The sequence below is a fragment of the Chiloscyllium plagiosum genome, unplaced genomic scaffold (assembly GCF_037043375.1).
Source record: "Chiloscyllium plagiosum isolate Xiang-an unplaced genomic scaffold, Cpla_swu_hap1 HiC_scaffold_9, whole genome shotgun sequence".
Taxonomy (NCBI): Eukaryota; Metazoa; Chordata; class Chondrichthyes; order Orectolobiformes; family Hemiscylliidae; genus Chiloscyllium; species Chiloscyllium plagiosum.
Window position 1 is genome coordinate 67,927,389 of NW_028270147.1, and position 11,524 is coordinate 67,938,912.

At 40.8% G+C, this 11,524-nt stretch overlaps 1 protein-coding gene across 4 annotated transcripts; it reads right to left on the reverse strand.

Moving 5' to 3' along the window:
• Positions 1-836: 836 nt before the first annotated feature.
• Positions 837-10,892, reverse strand: LOC122554467 (toll-like receptor 2 type-2). Of its 4 annotated transcripts, none has more exons than XM_087990750.1 (2): positions 10,498-10,892; positions 837-5,729 (listed from the first exon to the last, which is right to left on the reverse strand). In XM_087990750.1, the coding sequence occupies exon 2, from the start codon at positions 5,647-5,649 to the stop codon at positions 3,220-3,222; it is 2,430 nt and encodes an 809-aa protein (XP_087846876.1). In that variant the 5' UTR covers positions 5,650-5,729; positions 10,498-10,892; the 3' UTR covers positions 837-3,219. The 4 variants fall into 4 exon arrangements, with proteins under 4 accessions (XP_087846876.1, XP_087846875.1, XP_043555475.2 ...); XM_087990749.1 differs by having other exon boundaries at positions 10,338-10,892; XM_043699540.2 differs by having other exon boundaries at positions 10,320-10,892.
• Positions 10,893-11,524: the final 632 nt, after the last annotated feature.

Here is an 11,524-nt window from a genome sequence, read left to right on the forward strand (position 1 = left end):
TCAAGGAGCTGAGGGCTATAAGGAGCTGGCATGAAAGAGGAATTGAGACCTGTAGCAGATTAGCCATTTTTGATATATTCTCCATTATTGGTCAGAGTATTGAGTACAGGAGTTAGGGGGTCATATTAAAGTTGTACAGGACATTGGTTAGCCACTTTTGAAATATTGCGTGCAATTCTGGTCTCCCTCATATTGGAAGGATGTTGTGAAACTTGAAAGGGTTCAGAAAAGTTTTACAAGGAAGTTGCCAGGGTTGGAGAATTTGTGCTACGGGGAGAGGCTGATTGGCTGGGGCCATTTTCCTTGGAGCGTTGGCGGCTGAGGGGGTGACGTTATAGAGGTTTATAAACTCAAAAGGGGCATGGATAGGGTAAATAGACAAGGTCTTTTCCCTGCGGTGGGGGAGTCCAAAACTAGAGGGCATAGGTTTAGGGTAGAGGGGAAAAGTTTTAAAGGAACCAAAGGGGCAACTTTTTCATGCAGTGGGTTGCCCATGTATGGAATGGGCTGCCAGAGGAGGCTGGTAAAATTATAATATTTAAAAGGCATGTGAATAAGAATGGCTTAGAGGGATATGTGCTAAGTGCTAGTAAGTGGGATGACATTAATTTAGGATATCTGGTTGGCACAGGTGAGTTGGACTGAAGGGTCAGTTTCTACGCTGTACAACTCTATGACTGCAGGCGCCAAACAGGCTACTCCTGTTTAGTATGTTCATGTGTGATAATCTTGGAGTTGGTAGGCAAAACAATATACCCTAGCCATGTGATCAACCATTACATAAATTTATTATGACTTGCAGGACCTGGTGTTGGACTTATGTGGACAAAGTTAAAAATCACACACCAGGTTATAGTTCAACAGTTTTATTTGGAAGTACTGGCTTTCAGAGCGCTGCTCCTTCATACGGTGGTTGTGTAAAATGTATTATTTATTCATAAAAGAACAAGACTGTTATTTATAGCAATTGCAAAGATATAAATGAGACCCTTGTATTAAAGCTCAATATAAAATACTCCAGAAATGTAGTTACAGAATGATGAGTTATACAGTACAGAAACAGACCTTTCAGTCCAACTCATCCACGACGACCAGATAGCTTAGATAAATCAAGTCCCATTTGCCATATCCCTCTAAACCCTTCCTATATATATACCCATTCAAATGCCTTTTAATGTTGTAATTATATTGTTCTCCTCCACTTCCTCTGGCAGCTCATTCCATTGACTCATCACCTGCATGAAAAAGTTGCCCCTTAAGTCCCTTTTAAATCTGTCCCCTTTTTAACTTTAAACCTATTCCCTCTAGTTTTGGAACCCTGTATGGTCCAGAAGTTTTGTTTTGAATAATCCGAGTCTATGCATTTTTGCATTTTATTAACACTGTTAATTTATGATTCCACCCTTTCCTGTACTGAGCCAGATTATGAAATTTAGATTAGACACATTTTGAATTCTTTTAAGAATGAAAAATGCTCCAGGGCTGTTACCAAGCCAAGAGCAAGGCATATTTACCGCAGTCCTGACTACCAGCTATCTGTCTTACATCAGCCTTTGTGATATCTGTTCAAGTGCTTCTTGTGAGGAAAACCAGTGTCATTTTTTTTTGCATTTTCTATTTGTGTGAACTTGTGCAGTTGAGTTGTAAAGTCATACTGGAGGAAGGAGGAATGTATTAATGAGACAGTATAGAAAGGATTAGGGCAGAAATGAATAGACCAGTTACACAGTTGAGAAAGTTCAATTTGGTTTTCTATTGGTCTGAAAAACTAAGCTGAAAATTAATGCCACTAATCTAATTTACTAACACTTTTTAAAACAAATGCTGCAGATGTGTGATGAGCAGAAATTGCTGGCGAAACTCAGCAGGTCTGGCAGGATCTGTGAAGAGAAAACAGTTAATTTTGAGTCCAGTGACCCTTCAGAATTTATATTTTTTTTGTTTTAATTCATTCATGAAATTTGGGCATTGCTGCATGGCAAGGCCAGCACTGGTGCCTATCCCTTTACCTATTTTCTAATTTCATGGCAACTGGGCCTCTATGCTATAGTTTCAAAGAATGAGAGGGAATTTCACTAAAAGCTACAAAAGGGATACATAGGGCAGATGCAGATAAGATGTTTCCCCAGTTAAGTAATCTAGAACCAGAAGCCACAATTTCAGCATAAGGGGGAAGCCACTGAGGACTAAGGTGAGGAGAAATTATATTACGGAAAGCGTTGTGAATCTTTGGAATACTCTACTCTGGAAAGCTATGGAAACTCATCATTTAATGTGCTTAGAGATTGACATATTTCTAAATATGAATGAAATAAAGCAATATAGGGATAGTGGGGGGGGGGGGGCAATGAAGTGTCTGATCAGCCATGACAATGCCCAGACCGGCTTCAAAGTTTATGATATCTTGTTTCAAATACCTTCATTTTTTTCTGTATCTAGAATGTGTAACTTTGTTCAGTCAATGACAATAAGGCTGGCAGAGAACATTCATACTCTGCAGAAATGGTTATTAACATACAGTGGCATTATAGCTGTTACTCCCCACAGTTTAAATGGTATAGAGTGCTAACACTCCCATGGTTCAGACATTGCTTTTCCCAAACATGCAAGGGACAAGCATTCCCAGGCTTAGACAACACAGTGTTAACAACAACCAAACAATAACATTTAATGTGTTAATACCTATATTGGTAATTTTGAAAAAGGATTAGTGCTAATACACACACTTAGAGAAATAATTGATCTAGTTTGTTCAATGCAACAGGGATGGTTTGTGTGTTATGTTGTTAACTTGAGGAGGTAGCCGAATGAAGTTATGCTACTGGATGACAGAATGCCACCAACTACTTGTCAGTATGAGCACAATCCCACATTGAGAGAACGCATAATTTGGTTCAAAAGTGACAGAATTTTACATTGGCAACTCAACATTCAAACCCATTATCTTCTGTAAAAACATATTTTAGTTACCCAGGAGGATCCTATGAAAAGTGGTGTACATTACCTGTGTTTTTGATGAGGGTAGCAGAGCAATATATGCAAAATTTCTCTCTTCAGATATTTAGATATTATTTCAATTTTGGTAACACCATTGCTGGGTGAAATCCAAATGGCAACAAATTTCACACCAAATTCATACAGATGTAAAGGCAAGTTAGTAACTTTATTTTCTAAAGCTCAAATTTTATGTCATCAATACCCAGTTTTGTATATGTTTATCTAAATACGATTAGGGATCTCATCAGGTTCTTGGATAACCTCTTGCAGAGTTATTTTTGAACTGTACGAATGGAAATCCAAATTCAGGACAGCTTTCAATCTTTTCCAAAAGAAGGCCTGCTGAAACTCATTCTGAGGCCATTCCAAATAAGTGTTCCTGTTCATCAGTTTCCTTAGTTTGCAAAATCGATCTGGGATGGAATTCTTTGGAATAGGTTCTAACAGGAGTAAGATAAGACCATCCTTTTTGTCATCAAACACCTGTTGGTGTGCAAAGAAGAATTCATAATGGCACCACTCACTTTCCACAAAGTGTTTTGATAGGATAAATATGGTTTTATAACTTTTTGATATGCAATCAATTATATTATTAATTATTGATTTTCCAGGTTTGAAATCTCTTTCATGGATACAGATGTGGTAAGGTGGGTCATTATTTTCTAATTGTACAAGCAGTTTGTTCTTCACCCATGCCGAATCATGCTCACTGTATGAAACAAAAGCATTGTACTCAAAATTTGTTTCAGCCAGGTTGGCATCTAGACTTCTTTTAGCTTTAAGCCAAAGCCAGAGTGTGCGGCAATACCAGGTGATGTTATACTTTATACACAGCACAATACAGACACCTACCAAAAGTCCAAAACATGCCAAAAGAACCCCAACAAACAAAGGAATTTTGCATTCAATTGGGGAAAATTTCAGGGCTTGGATAACTCGACCCTTAAATTTTCTTGGACTTGCACATCGATACTGGTCTGGCCAATCAAGAATCACTACATGTGTTTTTTGAACATAATTAGAGATTGATTGAATTGCACAGAAGCATTCCAAAGGATTGTTGCTGAATTTGAGTTCAGTTAGATCTAATGACTGCAAAGAGTGTATGTTTATGTTATGAATTTTATTGTGGTCAATGTGCAAGATTTTCAGTGAGTAACCCACTGGAATTTCAGGTAAAGATGCTATGAAGTTTTCTGTTAAAAAAACCTCACGGAGATTTCTGAGCCTTTTAAGGTTTGGAACTGCAGTGATGGAATTGAAACTCAGATCTAGTGATTCTAATGATGCTGGCAAGCAGCCAAACACATTGCCTTCCAGGTTATTGTGTGAAAAATTTATATGCTTTAGAGTCTGAGGCCATATGCAGGTCAGTCCCTTCTGTAGTACAAGGTCATTATGACTAGCATTTATACAAGACAAGTTCTCCATTTTAGATAGCAATGTGCTAAATTTTTGTAGATTTAAAAACTTGTTGTTGTTTGCTATGAGAGTATTAAGATTGGGAAAAGGGGCGAAGCATTTTCCAGGAATAAAGCTGAATTCTTCAAGCAAGTTAAAAGATATATCCAAAAATCTTAAGTATGTCATAACTTCTGATACCTGACATGGAATGTAAAACAAATTTCCATCTCGTATCATTAACTCTGTCAGTTGTGCAAACATATCAACAAGATACGCAAGTGAGTAAAAATGGTAGAAATTTGGATTTTCTATATTCATTATGTGAAGCTTGCGCAAACTAATCTGGTCAGATGGTATGGGTATTATGTTCCACTTGCCAATGCCATCCATTAAAATTGTGTCTAAAAATAATTCTTTTATGTTTGAACCAAGAACACTGTTAAGTAAATGTGTGGTCAAAGAATCATCAATGGTAATATTACGCACAACTAGTATTGAGATATTTAACTTTTTCAGAGGGAAAAAGAAATCAATATTCTTTGCTTTTTTAACAAAATCAGAATTTAGAATTTTCAATGTAGTGGTAGTCATTGGAACATCCTGCAAAATATTGATGAGTATTTGTCCTTCCTGCTCAAACTGCAAATCAAGAGACAGCTTTTCTACATTCTGCAAGGCACTAAATGTTCCAGGTTCAAATGCCTGTAGGTCTCCAGTAATTAAATAAACATCCTTGAGTGGGATTCCTTGAAGTGCAGATATGGAGCTGGAATTTAAGGAAGTAATATGAGTGTTTCCAAAACGTAAAGAATGTAGTTTCTGCAGTTTGTTGATCTCTGCTCCAAAGTCAGCTGTACCAAACATATTATTTGTAATATCAAGGTGTGTCAGTGACTGGAGATGGTTAAATGGCAAGACTGAAATATCATACAAAAGATTATTTGAAAGGTCAAGATACCTTAGTTCTGAATTTTTTGCAAATGAACCAGCTTCTATCGCAGTGATATGATTGAACTGAAGAAGTAGTTTCCTCAGCTTGTTAAGATTATGGAAACTCTGCTGTTGAATCATTGTGATGTTGTTATAAGACAGATCCAATACCTCTACATCTGGTGTCAGGATACAAAAAGAATGTGGATATCCAATTCCTGAACAGTTCACCAAAACAGTATCTATCATCTCTGGTAATGCGTAAATAGGCATAAATAGAACACTTCTCAATATAACAATAACTCGTAGGAGTGTCATCTTGGCCTTGATGGCTGAAGAAAATTCAACTTCCAAATAAAAGCTCCTCTATTCACACACTAACAATCTTCAAACACATTCTGTTAAAAGAACAAAAATGAATCATGAAAATACAACCTTGGTCACAAAAAAGATATTAAAACGATTCATTACAATCTTGTTTCTCTTCAAATCACCGAAAGTACTATAAATCATGTCTTTTTGATTTCAAAAATCTATGATGCTAGGTGGCAATGAATCAGATGCCTTAATAGTCAGGTTAGGTAAATTGGCCATGCTAAATTGCCCATAGTATTCAGGGGTGTGTAGGTTAGGTGCATTAGTTAGGGGTAAATGTAGACTAATAGGGTAGGAGAATGGGCACGTGCCGCGGCTGGACGAGGTGCCGCCCCCTCCCAGGGGTTACTCTTTGGTTAGTTGGTGTGGACTTGTTGGGCCGAATGGCCTGTTTCCACATTGCAATTCATAGAAATCATAGAATCTTTACAAATAGATGAGAGGCTGCAAAAACATGCCTATTTTAGATCCAATGTTCCACTTTCTTTTGGATTCCAAGGGCTTTAGTCTTTTGACTGGTTTACTATGTAAGACATTGTCAAAAGATCAACTTTATTAACCTTGATAATATCTATGTCAAAAAGTATGGTGCTGGAAAAGCACAGCAGATCAGGCAGCATCCATGCAGCAGGAGAATCAACGTTTCAGGCATAAGCCCTTCATCAGGAATGTGGGGGGAGGAAGGGGTTTGAGAGATCAATAGGGTGGGGCTGGGGATAAGGTAGCTGGGAAGGTGATAGATAAATGCAGGTGGAGAGTGATGGTGATGGGTCAGAGGGGAGGGGGAGCTGATAGGTGAGAAGGCAGAAGTGGGTACTGCAGATGCTGGAGATTACAGTGGTGCTGGAAAAGCACAGCAGTCAGGCAGCATCGAGGAGCAGGAAAATTGAGGTTTCGGGCAAAAGCCCTTCATTGGGTGAGAAGGAAGATGGACAGGTGGGAGAGGTGAAGCAGGCGGGGCTGTGTTGGAGGATTGGATCTGGGATGATGGGGAGGGGAGATGAGGAAAGAAACTGGTGAAATTGACATTGATGCCATGTGATTGGAGGGTCCAAAGGCAGAAAATGAGGTGTTCTTCCTCCAGTTGTCAGGTAGCTTGGATTGGGTGGTGGAGGAGACCGAGGACTTGCCTGTCCTTGGCGACGTGGGAGGGGGAGTTGAAGTGGTTAGCCACAGTGTGGTGGGGTTGTTTAGTGAGTGTGTCCCAGAGATGTTCTCTGAAGCGTTCTACAAGTTGACATCCTGCTTCCCTGATGTAGAGGAGACCACATCAAGAGCAACGGACATAGTCGATGATGTGTGTGGAGGTGCAGGAAAGTCACTGTTGGATGTGGAAAGATACTTTGGGGCCTTGGATAGAAGTGTTGGGAGGGGTGGGGGGGTGGTGTGGCACAGGTTTTACACCACCTGCGGTGGCAAGGGAAGATGCCAAGAGTGGAGGGAGGTTTGGTGGGGAGCATAGACCTAACAAGGGAGTCGCAGAGGGAATGGTCTTTGTGGAAGGCTTATAGGAGTGGAGTCTGATTGTAGGTGGCAGAAATGGTGGAGGATAATGTGCTGTATCTGGAGATTGGTGGGGTGGAAGGTGAGGATTGGGGGTTCTATCCTTATATTTGGAAGGGTGGGGTTTGAGGGCAGAGGTGTGGGGAAGCTGCGTTGATGAGTATTGTTGACCGTGTGGGAGGGGAAATTACAGTCCTTGAAATAGGAGGCAATCTGGGATGTTCTGGAGTGTAATTGTTCCTCCTGGGAGCAGATATGGCAGAGGCAGAGGAACTGGGAGTAAGGGATAGAGTTTTTACAGGACAGGGTGTAGTCCAGGTAGCTGAGGGAGTTGGTGGGTTTGAAGTAGATTCCATAGGGCGAAAGGATACTGTATTCATTGCTCTTGATGTGGTCTCCTCAACGTTGGGGAGACGGCACACCAACTCACAGATTGTTTTACATAGAACATAGAACATTACAGCGCAGTACAGGCCCTTGGGCCCTCGATGTTGCGCCACCCTGTCATACTAATCTGAAGCCCATCCCACCTACACTATTCCATGTAGGTCCATGTGCCTGTCCATTGACGACTTAAATGCACTTAAACTTGGCAAATCTATGACCGATGCAGGCAAAGCATTCCATACCCTTACTACTCTCTGAGTAAAGAAACTATCTCTGACATCTGTCTTATACCTATCTTCCCTCACTTTAAAGTTGTGTCCCCTCGTGTTTGCCGCCCCCATACTTGGAAAAAGGCTCTCCCTGTCCACCCTATCTAACCCTCTGATTATCTTGTATGTCTCTATTAGGTCACCTCTCAACCTTCTTCTCTCTAACGAGAACAGACTCAAGGCCCTCAGCCTTTCCTCTTTCGGCATTCCTTCCATACCAGGCATCATCCTAGTAAATCTCCTCTGCACCCTTTCCAAAGCTTCCACATCCTCCTTATAATGCGGTGACCGGAACTGTAGACAATACTCCAAGTGTGGCCGTACCAACTGCAGCATAACCTCCTGCTTCTGGAACTCAATCCCTCTATTAATAAAGGCCAAAACACTGTATGCCTTCTTAACAACCCTGTCAATCTGGGTGGTAACTTTCAGGGATCTGTGTACATGGACACTGAGATCTCTCTGCTCATTTGCACTCCCAAGAATCCTACCATTAGCTCAGTACTTTGCATACCAATTACTCTGGCCAAAGTGTATCATTCCTGAAGAAGGGCTTATGCCCGAAACGTCGATTCTCCTGTTCCCTGGATGCTGCCTGACCTGCTGCGCTTTTCCAGCAACACATTTTCAGCTCCAAAGTGTATCACCTCACACTTGTCCACATTAAACTCCATTTGCCACCTCTCAGCCCAGTTCTGCATCCTATCTATGTCTCTCTGCAACTTACTACGTCTTTTGTCACTATCCACAACTCCACCGACCTTAGTGTCGTCTGCAAATTTACTAATCCACCCTTCTCAGCCCTCATCCAGGTCATTTATAAAAATGACGAACAGCAGTGGACCCAACACCGACCCTTGCGGTACGCCACTAGTAACTGGACACCAAGATGAACATGTTTCATCAACTACAACCCTCTGTTTTCTTTCAGCAAGCCAATTACTGATCCAAACTACTATGCCTCCCTCAATCCCATTTGGGGAACATCTCTGGGACACATGCACCAAACAACCCCACCACCCTGCAGTGGACCACTTCAACTCCCCACCAAGGATATGCAAGTCTTGGGGCTCCTCTACAACCAAATCCAAGCCACCCAACACCTAGGGGAAGAGCACTACATCTTTTGCCTTGGGACCCTCCCTTTCATCTATCAACCCCCTTGGCCCCCTCCCCCACATTCCTGATGAAGGGCTTATGCCCGAAATGTCGACTCTCCTGCCCTTGCGATGCTGCCTGACCTGCTGTGCTTTTCCAGCGCCACACTTTTCGACTCTGATCTCTAGCATCTGCAGTCCTCAGTTTCTCCTTAGTAATATCCATATAGACTCTGGTCAAATATTTTACCTGTATCAACCATCCTTGTTATTCCTTTAAAAAAAATGTTAAATCAAGCTTCAGACAGAACCTTCCAAAAGTAAATGAAGAAAGGTCACTGGAGCCAAAACATTAATTTTCTCCAGACTGGCTGAGTTTCTCCTGCAATTTCTGATGAAAAATCACCATAACGCCTAACATATTACAAACACACCACTGACTTAATCACTGGATTCCAATCCATCACTGAAGAATCTGAATTTCAGCTCCTGCCTAGTTCTATCACCCAGCACACTGTTGTTTCCTTTTTCATGGGCTTCCCACTACTCCCAGGTTAAGAACTATGCCATGTCTTCTGTCTGTACACACTATCTTTTGACTTCTAATAGATTCTACTTTTTTTGTGGTTGTAATTAGCAAAAAGTGTAGAGAGGTTGATGCTCAAACTCATAATATTTCATAGTTTCATCCCCTTCGCACTGGAAAGAAATTGAATGTTGTCAGTGCACAGGTTTGATCTGTTTCTGTTAACAATTTGTGTCTCTACTATATTTCTGCTTGACCTTCCCTCCCCTTTTCACCCATTCTCTGCACTTCACAAATATTTTTACAGTTTCTATCATTATTCTTCCCATTGCCTCAAGTCAGGGTATTATTTCATTTATGTGTTTCCTGTTTTCCATTTAGAACCACGAAATCCCTAAAGCAGTGAAGGAGGTCATTGGCCCATCATATTGGTGCCAGCTCAGTGAAAATGCTAATTTGTCCTTGCTCCTTTCCCTCAGCCCCGCAAGTTTCTCCTTTTCAGTTATATTCATTTCCCGTTTTGATATTCGTTATTGAAAGTTGTCTTTCAACACCTGCCTCATTCCTGATGAAGGGCTTATGCACGAAACATCGATTCTCCTGCTCCTTGGAATGCTGCCTGACCTACTGTGCTTTTCCAGCAACACACTCTCGGCATTGAAAATTATCTGTATGTTTTCAGATAGTGCCTTAAAGGTCGTGTTCTTTCCTCACCTGTAGTTCTCTGCTTCTTTCTGTCTCTTTTAACATGAAGTTTCTTCCACTTTTCTCCCTGAAACTGAGCTCACCCTGCTTTCCCCTTAGCCGCATGAGAAATACTTAACGTATTACATTTAGCTGCAGAATTACCAAAACTGTTCTTCTTGTGAAAAATTCACGGCTGCCGAGAGCTGGTTATCCTAGTGAGTAAAGATGCTAAAGTCTAAGAACTACTTATGAATATTATCTGCAAGTCGACTGAAGACAGACACAATTTTCTTGAATTGCTGTAACTTTTCAGCTTCCGTACCCATTCTTTCAGCACGAGACGCAGAGTCTACCACCTTATCGGCACATTCTCAGTTGTCAAAGTGGCCCGATTATGATCTGTTTCAAGTCGTTAAAAGCTTAGTTCAGTTCGTTATTTGCTTTATACTTGATTTGTAGTTGATCTGGACGAGGGATCAATACAGCGCGCAGACCGACGATGCTATCATTCAACCCTGTATTATCCTGTTGGGTTTTCGCTTCCTTAGCAATTTTTGGAAACTTGAGTTTCTAATCTCTTTGTAAGTTGCACAGAGGAACCGCCGTTTACAACCAGAAAACCCAGCATCTGATTTACAAACAATATTCAGAGTTCGGAAAAAAAACAATCGAGTCAGTTGGTTTTGGATTTCATCCTGTAGTTGTTTCACCTGGACAGGTAGCTGTGGACTGAAGCACAATACGTCATGTGAGTATTTGACCGCTCCTCCTGGAAGTTGTCATCAACCTGTATTGAGATATTATTACTCACCTCTGGGGCAGGTATGGAAACCACGAGCACCACCTTTTCCCGGAATGACACAATGTAAAGCAGTCAGCACATTCACTGTGCAGGGTCTTGTGCAGAAGCTACTCAATTAGTATTCCTGTCATGTTTTTCCCTTCCCCCTCCCCCAAGTACTTATCCAATTCACTTTTGAAAGTCAACTTTGAATCTACTACTCACCAACCACATTCCAGGTCATAACTTGGTTTAAAAAAATCCCTTTCCATGTTTTTGCTAATTACTTCAAATAATGTTTAAATGTTTAATTGTAGATTGATAGTTGATTTACAAACTTCACTAGTTCACCTGTGACATATCTTTTTATGAAAACTACAATATTGCATCAGGATGTCTGGAGCATCATGGAACAAGAGACCAAAGCAGAACATCACCAACCATAGCATTGTCAGTAATTAAAGCAGGGGGACATGGACATAGACAGAACAAGAGACTCACAAAGATTGAGATTGTGAAAGAGAGTCTTGCTACTAAAAAATGAGGTTAATTCCATTTTTTCACTTTT